This window comes from Neoarius graeffei, chromosome 24 (genome assembly GCF_027579695.1).
Source record: "Neoarius graeffei isolate fNeoGra1 chromosome 24, fNeoGra1.pri, whole genome shotgun sequence".
Classification (NCBI taxonomy): Eukaryota; Metazoa; Chordata; class Actinopteri; order Siluriformes; family Ariidae; genus Neoarius; species Neoarius graeffei.
Window position 1 is genome coordinate 47297069 of NC_083592.1, and position 19528 is coordinate 47316596.

General features: G+C 43.1%; 1 protein-coding gene across 1 annotated transcript in view; it reads right to left on the minus strand.

The window, feature by feature from the left end:
- The window catches only part of cacna1ba (calcium channel, voltage-dependent, N type, alpha 1B subunit, a), a 380512-nt gene that overhangs the window by 224693 nt on the left and 136291 nt on the right, over positions 1-19528 (minus strand). Inside the window, exon 7 of the mRNA XM_060907396.1 lies at positions 19367-19470. Coding sequence (XP_060763379.1) covers positions 19367-19470 — 104 coding nt within the window. The remainder of the gene's footprint in view (positions 1-19366; positions 19471-19528) is intronic.

Genomic DNA, 19528 nt, shown 5'->3' on the forward strand with positions numbered 1-19528 from the left:
GTTTGTCCAAATGGGCGCTTGGGGTAATTAGTTAAAATAGGCTGGGACGGGCTATCCATATTTAAGTCGGAAGGGACGTGCACATCAGAGGTTTGGGAGGACTGCGTACTTTGTGAAATGCAGGGGTTTTGAGTTCCTGAAGCGGCCACAGAACTGCAGGATGGCGCAGACCTATTCAGATCCTGTGAAGGGCTTTGCTCCGCGTTGGCAGCAGCGGTGCTGGGCTCAACAGCGGAGTCAGAAGCTTGCGCAGCGACAGGGGCGGACGAGGTCTGCTTTTTAATGAGCCACCTATGCATGTCTTTTGGTGTTACGTATTAGTTAATAAAATGTTTTAATAACGTCTGTGTGGGTTATGCTTAGTGGCTGGCTGCCTGCCTAGGCTGGCAATTCAACTAGCTAGCACAGTCTCCTAGTCTTAATAATAGCAGGCTAGCACAGGCAGACTGCTGTAACTAGCTGACTTATCTACACAAATCAACAAGTAAATGAAACGAACAAGCTCAACTCAACAAAAACTACTACCACTACTTTGTGAAAAGATGACAGAGAAGAACGAAATAGGAACTGTATGGGCGCAAAGTAAACTCCCGCACAGCGTTGTGCTTGCTAGTTGAATGGAGGAGGACTGACATGCCCCCTATTCAAACGAACCAACTGGAAAGCAGTTTTGACGATTGTTCTGCCCCTTAAGGTTACGGAGGGGGGAAACACGATAACAAAAAATAATTAAAGCTATAAACTTTGCAGATATATGCTGTTTTTAAATCAACACCAGCATTTATTCTACCAATACAAGACACAAACAGAGATCATAAATCGTGGCCTTTTTTCTGGCCAGTTTTCTTTGGATGGACAGGGCATTTCTCAGGGGGGCAGGACTTGTCCCTGGGGGGGCAGTGTCCACCCCAGCCCCCCCGTGGCCACGCCCCGGAGTCACTCGTTCATTTTATTTGTTTGTTTGTTCAGTAAAAACCGAAACATTTGTTGAATTTATTTTATTTCCTCGCGTCGCACCTTAATGACGTCAGCGCGCGGTATTTTTCCCTTCGCGGTTTGTTCCTTCTCTCTCGCCATAGTAAGACACCCACATCCGCTTGTTCTGACCCACTGGAGGTAGCGTCACAGTGCTGTTAGCCAATCAGAGGTAACACGTTTACATGTCATGAATATTAATGATGTGGTGATGTGACTCACGTAGATTCAAATACTTCTAGGCAGCGGCTTTCTGTTTGCTAGAGACTAACACAGAACCACTACATAACAAGCAAAGATTAAGTAGAAACGAATTACATTTACCTTTACCGCACTTTCTGTGTTCTACGGCCACTTCCTGGAACTAGTGGAACTATGTCAATGGCGATCTATGTGTCAAAGGCTCCATGAGCCGCCATTGCTGTGTAAAAAATGGACCATTAAGGTCAATGGGAGTGGCTGAACTCTTACTTCCATGGCTTTGGCTGAGACACACTCAGCTCTGAATGACCTGGTACTTCCTAGTAGCCTAAATTTGTGACTTTTTTCTCGAAAATTTCGAGTTTATTTTCTCAAAACTTTTGACGAAAATTTTGACTTTTTTCTTGAAAATTTCGACTTTTTTCTCAAAAATTTTGACTTTTTTCAAAAATGTTGACTTTTTTCTCAAAATTTTTGACTTTTTTCTCAAACGTTTTGAGATTTTCTCGAAATTTCTGAGTTTTTTTTCTCAGAAATTTAAAAAAATATATGCATTTCTTAGTGGAACTATCGCTCTTCCGTATGTTTGGACTGCTAAAGTTCATAATTAAAATATCTCACCTGCATTTATGTGTTTATTAATTTACGATTGATATTTCACGGAAAATCACATATCCGTGAATAAAAGATCTGTGCTTTGTATTATATTTTTATTTTCTGTGAATCCGTATTCCGTGACTTAATGATGCAACAATCATGATGTACACTGAGAAAAATAGCATGTACTCAGACAACATCACACGTAAACAATTACCTGATTGGTCAGATGTTTTATCGGCTCAGGTCCAGGCCTGGAAAATTCGCTCCAGAAGCAAACTCAGCGATACGGATAAACCCAGGCCTGGGCTATCGGTACCGGTCTGGTGTTAGCATCGACCACATAAATTGCAGGGGACCGATTTATTTATAGTTATCATTATAGTTATAGGTATTGTGGGACCAGGCCTTTAGTCACCCTCCCTATTAGGCAACAATGACGAGGCTATAATGCACTTCCTCCTTATCTTTTCATGCAATGTCACAGGGCAGCGTAACACACACTCGGAGGAAAGCGCTATCTGCCCTCTTCTGCATACGAGCTCAGAGATGATTAGTTAGTGTTGCTGATTGATAGGGGAGCGTCTACAGTATGCCACCCTCCCTGAGAGCACGGCCAACTTTGCTCTCTTGGACTCCTGGCTCCAGATGGCTGTGGCATCATCGAACATCATTCGAACTCTCAAAATCCAGATATTTTCTGCCATGCTTCTCAAGAGCTCTGATTTTTTTTCCTTCGATATCACGTATTAAAACTTTGTTTTGAACATGATATCAAATACTATGTACTGTACTTACTGACTGAGACCAAGAGCCAAATATTTTCCTGTCTGGCCCGACCTCATTCAGTCAATAAGCATTTTATCATATGACCATTTTTAACTAACATACATAGTGGGAAAACAATGAACAACGGTGTATCTGACTGTTGTTGTTGTTCTCAAGGTAGTGTTGAATACTTCGTGAAAAGGAAGACAAAGTGTCACGTTCGTAGTCTAAATTAGGGGTCGACCGATAATCGGCCTGGCCGATATATCGGGCCGATATTCTGCATTTTTAGGGTTATCGGTATCGGCCATAATTTCCACCGATATGCCGATAACATGCCTTTTTGCAGCCATTTTGTTCCTAACGCGACTGTCACTGCATGTCCTTTCCTGCACTTGCCTCTCTGAGTTCAAGAACACGGTCCCGCCCACCACAACATCTGATTTGTTTGGCACAAGAGATATAGCCAATCGACACGTGTAGCTAAACGCTGTGAACTGTTTCAAGGCGGCCATACGGGCACTCGAGCAGAAGCGGCACAAGGGATACAGCCAATCAACACGCGTAGCTAAACGCTGTGAACTGTTTCAAGGCGGCCGTACGGGCACTCGAGCAGAAGCAGATCCCACTTCAAGGTAAGGACACGCTGCTTTTGCCGCAATAAGTCACAAACACACAAGTTGCAAAAGCACAACATCATTATATGTTTACATTCTTCATCTACTACTCGTTAAAATTGTCCATTTGCATCTGTGGAGCCAGGCAAACTTAGCTTACGGAAGGAAGCACTTGAATTAGCCTACAACCAGCTAGTCTCGCTGAAACTACATGTAATGCTTCCTTCACTACAATATAATCCTCCTAAATTGGGAATATTAGGCTTGGGCATTAAAAGCATTAGAATGTAGATGGTTACTTGTTAAGTTGTTACATAATAGGGAGTGATAGCCTACTTTATGTTTGATTTTACTTTTTAAAAAATGCTGCAGGCAGCTCCCTACACTTGATTTGTTATTTAAAAACTACTTGAAGTTGGTAAGTCTTACTTAGTTCTTAGTGTAAAAGAATCCAGAGTGTATTTTCATTTATTTTCCACTGAAAATGGTGAGCTGTAATATAGTAGGGAGCGATTTATTTTTTTATTGGTGAATATTTATTTTATTATTATTTTATTTCTCATTTTATTCTAACTAATGTTTGACTTTATTGTACAAATGCTGCTGGCATCTCCCTGCACAAAATTTCATGTTCAATTTTACAATTAAACATATATTTCATGGATATGAAGGTCTGTGTCAGTGTGTGCTATGTTTAATTTCATGTGAATTATAATGTTTACATTTATCGGTTGCACATATCGGTTATCGGCATCCCAATTCCATAATAATCGGTATCGGCCCTGAAAAAAACATATCGGTCGATCCCTAGTCTAAATTTCCTTTTTTCTATACCGGACTATGGAAATATAATAAAAAAGGACACAAAATACAGAGTGGTTATGGATTTTAATACGGTTGCATCATGGGTGCTAATAATTTACGGATTGGTCACGGACATTTCAGTATATTACAGATTGGTTACCGATTTCATACGGATGATGCATCACGGAAAAAAAATTAAGAAGTCTAAAACAATTAAATGTCTGGACTGCCGAAGTTCATAATTAAAACATCTCACCTGCATTTATATGTTTACTTTATTAATTTGATATTTCATGGACAATTACATATCTGTGAATAAAAGATCCGTGCTTTGTATAATATTTTTTAAATCTTCTATGAATCCGTATTCCTGTAAGAATGCAGGCACTTACAGATGCATGTGCGGAGGAAGACAGCCTGCAGAGAGTAAACCAAGTCAAAACGAGGGACAGGAAAACTAGCGAGGGTCAGGCGATCGGCAAACAACGTTACGTGGCTGAGACAAAGAGCGAGAAAACAAGGAGGAAATAGCGAGGGTCAATAATCAGAAAACTGGTCAGAAAGATACAAGGCTTGGTGCGAACTAGGAAATCAGGACAATACTTCGCAATGGTGTGTTTGTGACTTGGGCTTATATGGAGGGACAGGTGATTAAGGAAATGCGAGCCAGCTATGATTCAGTAGGTGGGAGACAGAGGGCGCTGTGTGTACTGGGTGGGAGTTGTAGTCCGGGGTGTCCATGTTTGTAGTCTGCTCATTCTCAGCGGGATTACTGACAATTCCATGACTTCATGATGCAACAAGGATGTATAAAGATGCCTGGGGAAAAATAGCACGTAGTCAGACAACGTCACATGTAAACAATTAGATGACTGGTCAGATGTTTTATCAGATCAGGTCCAGGCCTGGAAAAATGGCTCCAGAAGCAATCTCACCAATACGGATAAACCCAGGCCTGGGGACTGATTTATTTATAGTTGTAGGTATTGTGGGACCGGGCCATAATATGTCCTCCATGTCAGAATGTATGAAGATTCTCTAAAAATACGCTTCCAATTAAAGAAAATGAATGTCCTGTTTATATCTTCACCCAGTGTGATCCAGGATCGTACAGAAAACTGTGTCACACAAACAGAAACAAGCCCTCAGTATAATAGTAGCAAAGTTATTCCTGGAGAAATGATGATTGAAATGGTAAAGACAAGTTTGGGGTGATAAAAGAGGACAACAGAATTCTTGAGATAAGTATGGGGCTCCACTCTGCTATTAAGAGAATATGTTAATGCTACAGTACAACCTGATGTTGGATGGCTTGACCTTACGACGTCCGTACGTACAAATGAACGTGTACCGCCACAAGGAACCCGATCGTAAGTGCAAGGCAACATATCTCAAACACTTGACCACTGGACAAAGAAATTTGTATCTTTATTTATATAAAATAGATAGGTTTTTATCCAGCGCTTATTTTTATTTTTTAAATAACGTGGGATTATTTACAAACACATTTTACGGAAAATATTCAAAACAGTTTCAAATAAAACTAGTTAAAACAGTTTTATTAGTCCACTAGCTTGTTGGACAGTTAAGAGCTTCTGTCACGTAAGGGCGGTAGACGGATGTAAGTGCAGGAAGAGTTTTCTTGAAAACACGCTAGCAAACAGATCCAAAACGGAAACGAAGGCAGAGCCGAAAAACAGGCAGGGGTCGAGTGAGGCATGGACAGGATATCAGAGGGAATACAATACTCAAAGTCCAAAAACACAAACAGGGTCAAAACCAGAAAAGCAATACAAAATATAAGGCTTTTGCAAAGTCTGTGTGCTACTCAGAGTCTTTCTACATATGTGCTGTGATTGAGCTCTAATCAGGAACAGGTGCATGGTAATTAGTCCTAGTGGCACTGCACGTGCTTTGCACTCTGTAGCTGTGCACTCTGAGCTCCAAAGCGCATGGACGTGGCAGATGTAACCAGAGAACTGTTTGACGTATCAAGTTTGATATTCAATCATAGTAATGATGTAAAGTGAAAGTGCTGGTTCACTGCTGTCCACCAGGCGCCCAACAGAGTCACACTATAATAAATGTTGTGGCATTGTTTCTGGCGCATGGCATGCGGTGTCAAAGAAAAGAATAAATATGTACTCGTAACTGCGATGCGTATCTCATTATCGGTCTCACTGTCACAAGACAATGCGTATCTCATTATCGGTCTCACTGTCACAAGACAATGCAGCAGTTTATTGACATGAAATACACGACACTGCACAATTCAATTCACAGCAAGAAGGTTCTGGGTTTGAGCCCAGTGGCCGACGGGGGGCCTTTCTGTGTGGAGTTTGCATGTTCTCCCCGTGTCTGTGTGGGTTTCCCCCACAGTCCAAAGACATGTGGTTAGGTTAACATGGGGCAGCCATGGCCTGAGGTTGGGCTGAAGTGTCCTTGAGCAAGGCATCTAACCCCCAATTGCTCGCGGGCACTGTAGCATATCTGCCCATTGCTCAGGGTATGTGTGTGTGCTCATGGCTTACTTGTGTGTGCATGTGTATGTTCACTGCTTCAGATGGGTTAAATGCAGAGGAGGAATTTCACTGTGTCCTTAAGTTTGTGCTTGAGTGTGCATGTGACAAATAATAATAATAATAATAATAATAATAATAATAATAATAATAATATATAAGAGCCTTTCTCACAGCCAAGGTCGCTTTACAATTAGAAAATGAATGAATTTTTTTTTTAATTAAGCCTTCTTGGTGTCGTCGTCTTCTTCAAATCATTGATTTTTTAATTTTTTTAATTCGTGTAAGCAAATCAGTATTTGAAATGACCGTTTGCTCAAAGTTTAAAGTGCATATCACGGGTAAATTCAGGAGCAAGATCAATGTAATCCTCCTATTTTATATTAAACTTTGGTCAAATATCTGTCACATTTTGTATTTTGTGCATTTTTTTTTACCTTGCGCAATACCAGAAAAATTCAGTTGAAATCAAGCCATTTGAGGCGAATTGGTCCGCCTCTGAAAAAACTTGGCATTTGGATTTCCCAGCAAACATTGATTTTCGTGACGTCGCGTGCGGGACGCCTCCTTCTGAATCCTACGTCAGCGCTGGTTTGTTTATGAGAAAAAGACCTGGTGGTTTTCTGCAAATTTCTTCAACGTTATCGCGTAATTATTAAAATGGTTAACAGATGTATCGTAGGAGGGTGTAGCAACACCAATCTTGATGGGATTAGTACTCATCGTTTCCCAAAAGACCGGACAATGAGAGAGAAATGGGAGCACTTGGTCTACACAGGCTGTGCACTGAAACCGTGCAAAGCTCGCGCAGCCTGCTGGCGCTTCCGCAGGTGACGTCACAAATCTGGCTCCAGACTCCCTTGGGATTTTTCCAGACGCGTTTTGTTATTTTATTTTTTTTCTGCTGTAGACAGATGGCCTTGTGCAAAATTACCCTTCTGGATGAGTGTGTAAAGGGACATACTTTCATATAAAAAAACCCGAAATTGGTCCAGAATATGCACTTTAACATTGGGCTCCTGAGTGACGTAACATAAACGGTCAAATTGTGACACTCGCCAATCATTAGTATCTGTGAGCTCATGTATGCAGAAGATGGCAGACAGCATTTTCCTCCAAGTGTGTGTTTGCAGCATGTGTACCGGTTTCTGCGTCTTGGAAATGTGGAAACACGTGTCAGTGCTCACCCTTCCAGTCTGCAGCTGTTGCATGATTGGCGAGAGGTGGTGGGAGGGAATTGGCTCGTTGAGGAGATAATGGGAAAACATTTTGGTAAACATAAACCTTTCATTTCAGGTTTTACGTCATCCCGTGCAGTGGCTTGTAGATGAGTGCTGCAGCAGTGCTCACGGTCTAAGAATCTAATAAAACATTTCTGATGATGCCAAAACTTGTTCCGAACATTTTTGGTCGTAGTGACATGAAATTGGTCGTCTGGGAATACATCACATCATGATTTCTTCGACTACCAATCTCAACTCACAACCAAAGAATTTTCATGATGCATGATTTTTGTGCGCAAAAGCAAAATCGGACTGAACACCGGACGTGACCAGATGTGATGTCTGTCTCACTGAAGAAGAAGAAGAAGAAGAAGAAGAAGAGGAGGAAGAAAAAAAAATCAGCTTCATCAAAGCTTATGATGTCACTTAGTATTTCCATATAAGACACAGCATCAGCTGTTTGTGTCCCAACTTTCTACATCAATACTCATTTAAAGGGTACCTACATAGTCCTTTATAACATATTCATAACCATGGCATAAAATTCAGAGCCATGACCCTGAACAAGATCAAAGCTGATATAACTTTGTGATACTTTTATTTAATGACAAACTGGTGACAAATTGAGTGTTGAAAGCTGCTAACAGGATGTTATACATGAGGAATATACATACATACAGACAATAGGCTACCACATGCCCAAATAAGCACAGCTAGATTTTCACACACAAAGACTTATCCCTCTTACGATCTCACTCACACACAGGCAAACAAACGCACGCGCGCGCACACACACGCACAAACCCGTGGTGTCACTATTATAGGCACTGTAACAAAGCCCCACACTGACAGTGTGTTGTGAGAGCAGATCTCATCAGCACCACAGCATGGAAATACTCTCTGTGCAGTGGAGCGTCTTCAAAATCTGCTCCGACACGTGGAGCTCGGAAAGCTGCTCGAAATAAATGAATTTCACACCAAAACTCCAAGAGAAAATTACGCTGACTTGTTGATCAAACAAATAAATAAATCGAGTGAGAGGAAATAGAGAGAGATCGAGTGAGAGGAGAGAGAGAGAGAGAGAGAGAGAGAGAGAGAGAGAGAATTAATTTACTGAAAGAGACCCAACGAAGAGTTTAAGTGCAGAGCAAAAAAGCACCAAACCAGATAGTGTGTGAGGGAGAAAAAGAAAGTGATCAGGATCTCTCTAAGGACTCGACAACTCCCTTCTGCCAATCAGCCTGGGAGCCGCACACATCCATCTGAGAGAAAGAGAGAGGGAACAAGGGACAGACCCTTCATCATAACACAACAATATCCAGGTATTGGAAGGAAAATAATAGTAAGGAAAGAAAGAAATGCAAAGTAAAGACAGATGTAAAGAAATGAAGGCAAAGAAATGTATAAGCAAAGGAAAAGAAAGAAAGAAAGAAAGAAAGAAAGAAAGAAAGAAAGAAAGAAAGAAAGAAAGAAAGAAAGAAAGAAAGAAAGAAAGAAAGAAAGAAAACACAAGCAAAGAAACAGTCAAATGAAAGAAAGAAAAACTAAAAAAGGAAAAGATCAGTAAAGAAAGAATGAAACAATCATATAAACAAACATTGATGAAAGAAAGAAAGAAAGAAAGAAAGAAAGAAAGAAAGAAAGAAAGAAAGAAAGAAAGAAAGAAAGAAATGTAACAACAGAGTAAAGATAGATGCAAAAGAATAAATACAAACAAAAACATAGAAAGAAAGAAAGAAAGAAAGAAAGAAAGAAAGAAAGAAAGAAAGAAAGAAAGAACAGATGTAAAGATAGATGCAAAAGAATAAATGCAAACAGAAACATAAGCAAAGAAAGAAAGAAAGAAAGAAAGAAAGAAAGAAAGAAAGAAAGAAAGAAAGAAAGAAAGAATAAATGCAAACAAGCAAAGAAACAGTCAAATGAAAGAAAGAAAAACAAAAAGGAAAAGATCAGTAAAGAAAGAATGAAACAATCATAAATGAACATTGAAGAAAGAAAGAAAGAAAGAAAGAAAGAAAGAAAGAAAGAAAGAAATGTAACAACAGAGTAAAGATAGATGCAAAAGAATAAATACAAACAAAAACATAGAAAGAAAGAAAGAAAGAAAGAAAGAAAGAAAGAAAGAAAGAAAGAAAGAAAGAAAGAACAGATGTTAAGATAGATGCAAAAGAATAAATGCAAACAGAAACATAAGCAAAGAAAGAAAGAAAGAAAGAAAGAAAGAAAGAAAGAAAGAAAGAAAGAAAGAAAGAATAAATGCAAACACAAGCAAAAACAGTCAAATGAAAGAAAGAAAAACAAAAAGGAAAAGATCAGTAAAGAAAGAATGAAACAATCATAAATGAACATTGAAGAAAGAAAGAAAGAAAGAAAGAAAGAAAGAAAGAAAGAAAGAAAGAAAGAAAGAAAGAAAGAAAGAAAGAAAGAAATGTAAAAACAGATGTAAAGATAGATGCAAAAGAATAAATGCAAACAAAGAAACATAAGCAAAGAAAGAAAGAAATGTAACAACAGAGTAAAGATAGATGCAAAAGAATAAATACAAACAAAAACAGAAAGAAAGAAAGAAAGAAAGAAAGAAAGAAAGAAAGAAAGAAAGAAAGAAAGAAAGAAAGCCAGGTTTCTGATGCCACAGTGTCGCTGTGGTGCAGAGTGGAGGAGCTGTTTGGTGATAGAGGGCTGAAAATGAGATTTGCTTTCCGAGAAGTCATAAATTTAACTCTCTCTGGTAGCAGCAGCACCACAGAGCACTCATCGAGCGATCCTCCATTAAGCCTCTCTCTGTGTGTGTGTGTGTGTGTGTGTGTGTGTGTGTGTGTGTGTGTGCGTGCGTGCGTGCGTGTTAGAAACAGATTGAGAGATGGAAAGCGTTACAGAGAGAGAGAGAGAGAGAGAGAGAGAGAGAGAGAGAGAGAGAGGTATAGCATCTGTCTAGGCCTTTAGGCCACATCACAACTGATGGAAGACAAATCTAATTGTAAGTAACATTGCCTTGGCATAACACCGCTGCCTAATCACATTGTCAAGCTCACTGCACCCCGTACAGCACTTAATACCACAAATGCTCTGGACACGCACAGGCTACAGGTTCATACAGCTTTCACTTTTACATTACAACGTATGTTATGGCATTATGCCATTTCAGTGCTACAATACAATGCTGGGGGCAACAGCATGCAACATAAATGACATAAGAAATCAAATATGACTTATAACACAGTGTCTCCAAGTGTTTTATTCCAGTTTATACCATTATTTGCCAAAACGAACAATTTTTAATTTATTGATGAAAGACATGTCATGCTTTTTACCCATTTAGAGTTACATTTACTCAGTGGTGAACCGTTACTATTAGAGCTGGGACTTGAGCTCAGCCAAAACTTAGCCAGACACCAAAAAAGCAACAGGGCAAAGGATTTTGCAAGGGATTAGCGGCAGGCTGCCAGGTCGCTCCGTTGCATGTAGCTGTTGATGTTGATTTTAAAAGTAACTCAGTAAATTACAAAGGGAAATGAATACTTAAGTCCAAGTGGAAAATACCGTGGAAGAAGAGTCTGGAGACAGAAATCTTAGTTTCTCGGTCGTTAGCCTGTGCTACTTGCTCTTGATAGCACTGGCTTGACCGCTTTATTAGCATTCGCTAACACTGCTAATGAACGCTACACTGGCTGGAAGGTGACTTCACTGCTATGCTGACGGCGCTGACTCGCGGTTAAGCTAGTGATGGTCTTTGAGAAGGCCGAGGGCGATACATTTTTGGTCCCTCCCACTGTAAATCAAAATCTGATTGGTTAATTCATCTGTCACTTCCTACATAAACATACGGTACACCGCCATGGCTTTCTGTCCCAGCAATGAAGTCCTAACCAATGAGTGAGCAGCTCTAAACTCTTCTCAGCCTAGAGACAACAAACAAAACAAAAAATCTCATTGGATAACTCGATTTTAATGTTTTCAGGACAGTAACCCTTTCATTTCTGAAGCAAATTTGACAGAAAATGAGGCTAAATTAGAATTAGAAGAGGAATAATTACAATGAAATTATGAAAAAATGAAATAAATTAAAGAATGAAAGAAATTAAATATAACATTTGAAATGCTGATATGTTTGGGCCTTCTCTGAATGCCTAGAAGGCCCTGATGGTTCCCTTCTGCATTGAATGTTGTGGAACGTCCATGAAACAAGTTCCTGTTATCATTTACTCCTGAGGCAGAAAATTTACTAGCCTTTACACTGGCAACTTCTTCCATATGCTAAATATATCCAAATACTGTATGTCCATACAGAGACTTCACCTTATAAATAATTACACATTTTTCTTTGTTACAAGAAGACCAAAGTGATGTCTTACAATGTTACATCTCCAGCACCTTTCTCCACAAGCAATGGGATGGTGCTTGATGAAGTAGACGATTTCAAGTATCTAGGCTCGTGGGTTAATTCAACTGAGCAGGATATCAAAGTCCGCAAGGCACAAGCCTGGCAGGCACTGAATGATATGAGTAAGATCTGGAAAAAAAGTGTCTCTCGCGAGCTGAAGCGTAGGCTCTTTGTGGCCACCGTCAAGTCTGTCCTCCTGTATGGATGCGAATGCTGGTCCTTTACCTCTATCTTAGAAAGATCTCTTGATGGCTCCTACATTCAAATGTTACGTGTGGCTGTGAACATCACCTAGCAGAGTTATGTACCAAATGAAGATTTATATAGTACCCTCCCCAGAATTTCTGACAAGGTGGCCAGATGGAGACTTGGGCTTGCAGGCCATTGCTTCAGGCACAAGAATCTGCCTGCTGGTGAGCTTGTGTTGTGGGAGCCTCTCCACAGTTGCAGAAGTCGAGGCCATCCCTCTGCAACCTTCATCCACACCCTGAAAAGGGACGTGGGCACAGCCACTACTGCTGAGCTAGCCAACTGCATGGCTGATCAACAGGATTGGGGCTCCAGGCGTGCAACTTGGCTGAGGCCGCCGTGAGGGAGTGAGTGAGTCTTTGTTAAATAACATCACCATTGTCATCAATGGTGCTGAGATTATGTGGCATGTATGCCATGTACGCCTAATAACGTATTAGAACAAGTGCATTACTATAAACTTTTTAATACATTTGAATTATATTATTGTGTACATCGTGAAGATTAAAAGCTATATCCACTAGAGGGCACTGCAGGGTCAAGCCAAAACACCACCAGACGGTAATATGATGCCTTCCTTGACCACTTCTTCCAATTTTTCTTGTCAACAATGAATATGGCTACACTGGAGGAAGCCATGTATTATTATTACTCTTGTGAATCTTGCGAAGACGGTGGAAACAGTGTCAGCGACACCAGCATAGATCTAATGTTAGGCTATGAAACTGAACTTGTCGTGAAAACAGACAGCATGTTTTGTCTCGTTCTCGTCTCGTCTTCTTCCGCTTATCCGGGACCGGGTCGCGGAGGCAGCAGTCTAAGCATGGAAGCCCAAACTTCCCTTTCCCCAGACACCTCGGCCAGCTCCTCGGGAAGAACACCGAGGCGTTCCCAGGCCAGCCAAGAGACATAGTCCCTCCAGCGTGTCCTGGGTCTTCCCCGGGGCCTCTTCCCAGGGGGACATGCCTGGAACACCTCCCCAGGGAGGCGTCCAGGAGGCATCCGAAAAAGAGGCCCAAGCCACCTCAGCTGATTCCTCTCGATGTGGAGGAGCAGCGGCTCTACTCCGAGCTCCTCCCGAGTGACTGTGCTTCTCACCCTATCTCTAAGGGAGCGCCCAGCCACCCTGCGAAGGAAACTCATTTCGGTCGCTTGTATCCGCGATCTTGTTCTTTCGGTCATTACCCAAAGCTCATGACCATAGGTGAGAGTCGGAACGTAGATCGACCAGTAAATTGAGAGCTTCGCCTTTTGGCTCAGCTCCTTCTTCACCACGACGGACCGGTAAAGCGACCGCATCACTGCGGAGGCTGCACCGATCCGCCTGTCGATCTCATGCTCCATCCTTCCCTCACTGGTGAACAAGATCCCGAGATACTTAAACTCCTCCACTTGAGGCAGGACTTCTCCACCAACCTGGAGAGGGCAAGCCACCCTTTTCCGGTCGAGAACCATGGCCTCGGACTTAGAGGTGCTGATTCTCATCCCAGCTGCTTCACACTCGACTGCAAACCGCCCCAGTGCATGCTGAAGGTCCTGGTTTGAAGAAGCCAACAGGACAACATCATCCGCAAAAAGCAGAGATGAAATCCTGTGGTTCCCAAACAGGATTCCTTCCGGCCCCTGGCTGCGCCTAGAAATTCTGTCCATAAAAATTATGAACAGAACCGGTGACAAAGGGCAGCCCTGCCGGAGTCCAACATGCACTGGGAACAGGTCTGACTTACTGCCGGCAATGCGAACCAGACTCCTGCTCCGTTCGTACAGGGACTGGACAGCCCTTAGCAAAGAGCCCCGAACCTCATACTCCCGAAGCACCCCCCACAGAATACCACGGGGGACATGGTCGAATGCCTTCTCCAGATCCACAAAGCACATGTGGACTGGTTGGGCAAACTCCCATGAACCCTCGAGCACCCTATGAAGGGTATAGAGCTGGTCCAGTGTTCCGCGACCAGGACGAAAACCACATTGTTCCTCCTGGATCCGAGGTTCGACTATTGGTCGAATTCTCCTCTCCAGTACCCTGGAGTAAACCTTCCCTGGGAGGCTGAGAAGTGTGATTCCCCTATAATTGGAGCACACTCTCCGGTCCCCTTTCTTAAAAAGAGGGACCACCACCCCAGTCTGCCACTCCAGAGGCACTGTCCCCGACCGCCACGCGATGTTGCAGAGGCGTGTCAACCAAGACAGCCCCACAACATCCAGAGACTTGAGATACTCAGGGCGGATCTCATCCACCCCCGGTGCCTTGCCACCGAGGAGCTTGCAAACCATCTCAGTGACTTCGGCTTGGGTAATGGACGAGTCCACCTCTGAGTCATCAGCCTCAGTCTCCTCAGTGGAAGACATGATGGTGGGACTGAGGAGATCCTCAAAGTATTCCTTCCACTGCCCGACAATGTCCCCAGTCGAGGTCAACAGCTCCCCACCCGCACTGTAAACAGTGTTGGCAGAGTACTGCTTCCCCCTCCTGAGGCGCCGGACGGTTTGCCAGAATTTCTTCGAGGCCGACCGATAGTCCTTCTCCATGGCCTCCCCGAACTCCTCCCAGTTCCGAGTTTTTGCCTCCGCAACTGCCCGAGCTGCAGCACGCCTGGCCTGCCGATACCTGTCAGCTGCCTCAGGAGTCCCGGAGGTCAACATGGCCCGATAGGACTCCTTCTTCAGCTTGACGGCATCCCTTACTTCCGGTGTCCACCACTGGGTTGGGGGATTGCCGCCACGACAGGCACCGGAGACCTTGTAGCCACAGCTCCGAACAGCTGCGTCCACAACGGAGGTAGAGAACATGGTCTACTCAGACTCAATGTCCCCAGCCTCCCTCGGAAGCTGGGAAAAGCTCTCCCGGAGGTGGGAGTTAAAGACCTCCCCAACAGAGTGCTCGGCCAGACGTTCCCAGCAGACCCTCACCATACGTTTGGGCCTGCCAGGTCTGTCCAGCTTCCTCCTCCGCCAGCGGATCCAACTCACCACCAGGTGGTGATCAGTTGACAGCTCAGCCCCTCTCTTCACCTGAGTGTCCAAGACATAGGGCCGGAGATCAGATGAAACGACTACAAAGTCGATCATCGACTTCCGACCTAAGGTGTCCTGGTGCCACGTGCACTTATGGACACCCCATGCTCGAACATGGTGTTCGTTATGGACAAACTGTGACTAGCACAGAAGTCCAATAACAAAACACCACTCGGGTTCAGATCGGGGAGGCCGTTCCTCCCAACCACGCCCCTCCAGGTGTCACTGTCATCGCCCACGTGAGCATTGAAGTCCCCCAGTAGCACAATGGAGTCGCCAGTCTGAGCACCCCTCAGTACCTCTCCCAGGGACTCCAAGAAGGCCGGATACTCTATACTGCTATTTGGCCCGTAGGCACAAACAACAGCAAGAGCCCTCTCCCCAATCCGAAGGCGCAGAGAGGCGACCCTCTCGTTCACTGGGGTAAACTCTAACACATGGCGGCTGAGCTGGGGAGCTATAAGCAAGCCCACACCAGCCCGCCGCCGCTCACCACGGGCGACTCCAGAGAAGCGGAAAGTCCAGCCCCTCTCGAGGAGCTGGGTTCCAGAGCCCAAGCTGTGCGTGGAGGCGAGCCCGACTATCTCTACCCGGTACCTCTCAACCTCCCGCACAAGCTCAGGCTCTTTCCCCCCCAGCGAAGTGACATTCCATGTCCCAACAGCCAGCCGCTGTGTCCGGGGATCAGGTCGTCAAGGCCCCTGCCTTCGACTGCCACCCAATCCACACTGCACCAATCCCCTACTGCTACCTCTGTGGGTGGTGAACTTCCAATTCTTCCAATTTTTCTTGTCAACAATGAATATGGCTACACTGGAGGAAGCCGTGTATTATTATTACGCTTGCGAATCTTGCGAAGACAGTGGAAACAGTGTCAGCGACACCAGCGTAGATCTAATGTTAAGCTATGAAACTGAACTTGTCATGAAAACAGACAGCATGTTTTGTCTCGTTCTGTGTCGCATCATACCATCAATTGCATTAGTATTGGGTCACATTCGCAGTGATGTCATCTTCAACCTCCGTGCATTCGAGGAACAAAGTGGGTAAAACAATTTATAGACGTTTGCCTTTTGTTAGCAAAATTCTTCCCAGCTAGATATGATGAGTGATATACTTTTGTACTTTTGTCAAACAGAGAAATGTCAAGTCAATGTTATAGATTTAAGAAGTGAGTATGATTTCTGTATGTTGACCAATCTAAAACAAACACTTGTATATCCAGCATAACTCACTTAAAGGTAAAAAGGTAACACTACCCCAAGTTCATGGGAAGGAATTCTGAGTCGAGGGGTACTTTCTTTGTCTGTTCCTGGTCATAGGTTGGGAGTTACACATTATGACTTCTAGTTGAACACTGCATTAATTTCTAATGACATGCCCAAGCGAGACTCCAAACAACCAAACTATACTTTATGCCCAGAAGCCATCTTGTATACAGGCTTTATCCATCCATTATCTATCCCAGCTGACTTCCTGGGCAGGTTCTCAATCTATCACAGGGACAAATAACCATTCACACTCGCATTCATTCAGCCAGTTCTGCAGGAACCTACCAGTAATCTTCATGCCTTTGGACTGTCGGAGGAAACCGGAGCACCCTGAGGAAACCCACACAGGCATGAAGAACATGCAAACTCCATACAGAAAAGCCCCAGTCGAACACAAGGTTCATCTTCTGTGAGGAGACAGTGCTTACCACTGCACCACCCCCCAGGCTTTATATACTATATAAATTATACCAGAACATCAAGGATGTAATCGCTCATCTGGCCTGCCATCGAAACAACCCTGACAACCAAAACATCAAACAGAACTGAAATGTGACAATGTGAGAGAGGACCAACCTCATCTCATCTCATTATCTCTAGCCGCTTTATCCTGTTCTACAGGGTCGCAGGCAAGCTGGAGCCTATCCCAGCTGACTACGGGCGAAAGGCGGGGTACACCCTGGACAAGTCGCCAGGTCATCACAGGGCTGACACACAGACACAGACAACCATTCACACTCACATTCACACCTACAGTCAATTTAGAGTCACCAGTTAACCTAACCTGCATGTCTTTGGACTGTGGGGGAAACCAGAGCACCCGAAGGAAACCCACGCGGAGAACATGCAAACTCCACACAGAAAGGCCCTCGCCGGCCCCGGGGCTCGAACCCGGACCTTCTTGCTGTGAGGCGACAGCGCTAACCACTACACCACCGTGCCGCCCGAGAGGACCAACCTCCACGACAAATTGTTTACAACAGGAAAATCAACAAAGGACTAAATTTTGTTCCCCAATGGAAGATCTACCCAAACCATCGATCAGAACTGAATTGGCACGATAAATGAGAGAGGAGATACAATTCTAGTCAGAAGAAAATGTGTTAAGTTGACCTCATTACTAATTTGTTAGCAAAAATTTAACAATACAGTGACCAAGTTTTGTGCAGAAGGTCAAGTTCTTTCAAATAAAACAATCAGAGCTGAAATCCATTGAAAACTGAGGGAGGAGATACGATTTAACTGAAAATAAACAATGTTGTAAGAAAATCAACAAACAAACGACCAAGTTTTGTTTCTCAGGGGAAGCTCTACCCAAAACATCGATCAGAACTGGAATCGGATGAGAAATGAGAGAGGAGATACAATTCTACAAAAAAGTCAGAAAACTCATTAAGGTGACCTAATTAGCAGTTCGTTAGCAAAAATTTGAAAATACAATGACCAGATTTTGTACAGAAGGACTAGTTCTTTCAAACAAAACCATCTGGGTCCGGTTGTTCAAAACATGGTTATCTTTTAACCAATGGTTAAATCACTATTTAGCATTATGTTAAATATAACCTACTATTAAACTCTTGTTCAAAACTCCGTTAAAGTTAACCAAGTGGTTAAAGTTAGCACACCTCCCAGCCTCCGTTATCTTTTAACCAAGTGATTATGTAAACATCAAAATGGCGTTCATCTTACAGACGAACGCTGCTGGCATGTTCTCAATTGTTAATGCACACCGTCCAAAACAATTCAGACAAGAACCAAACAAATTACTTCGATACAATGACACAAAGCTTCGACATTGGTACCAATTTGGTGGAGAATCTCTACGTTATATATGTGATTTGTTGCAAGAAGACTTGGAACGCCCAACACGAAGAAGCCATGCACTGTCCATTGAAGAGCAGGTGCTCATTGCCCTTAGATTTTATGCAAGCGGCGGTTTCTTCCAAGTCAAGAGACTTGGTGGGTGTGGCATTGTGGGATTGATTGTGACACGGTGTGACATCATAACCAACTGGTTAGGGCTATACCAATTGGTTTGCTAACGGTATGGTTAAATTAGCTTCAAGAAACGATTTTTTAATGGCTGGTTAACTAACGGCAGGTTAAAATTTTAACGTGTGGTTACAAGTTAACCTGCTGTTAAAATAACCATGTTTTGAACAAGACCCAGAACTGAAATCCATTGAGAACTGAGGGAGGAGATATGATTTAACTGAAAATAAACCAAGTTGTAAACAAATTGACAAACAAACAACCAAGTTTTGTTCCTCAAGGGAAGCTCTACCCAAAACATCGATCAGAACTGGAATCGGATGAGAAATGAGAGCAGCGATACTATTCTAGTGACAGGCCTGGAAAATCTGTTAATTTGGCCTGATTATTAGTAACTTGTTAGCAAAAAATTTGACAAAACAATGACCAAGTTTTGTGCTGAGTGATGAGTTCTTTCAATACAAAACAATCGGAACGGAAACCCACGGAGAGTTGACGGAAGAGATAAGATTTAACTGAATTGTAGACTACGGACGCCATGCCATGGCAACGGCTTATCGGCCTTATGAGCTAATGAATAATGCAGTTACTGATGATGAATGAATGATGAAAGTCTTTATTTTTAAAACCCCAATTATTTTGTTGCCTCTAACAGAGCAGGAAAAAAAAGCAAGGACTACATAAACTGAGAAGTAATAAAAAACACTCGAGTAATGAATATTTGATGTAGTGATACGATGTGGGCTCTCACCCTGACAGCACTCCAAGAACGAGGTTGAGCATGAAGAAGGAGCCGATGATGATGAGGGGGATGAAGTACAGCCAGTTCCAGGTGTTCCCTGAGGCATCGTTGGCCTGCACCAGAGAGAAAACAAACGTTACAGTATATAATCACTTAGTGACAATCAATCTC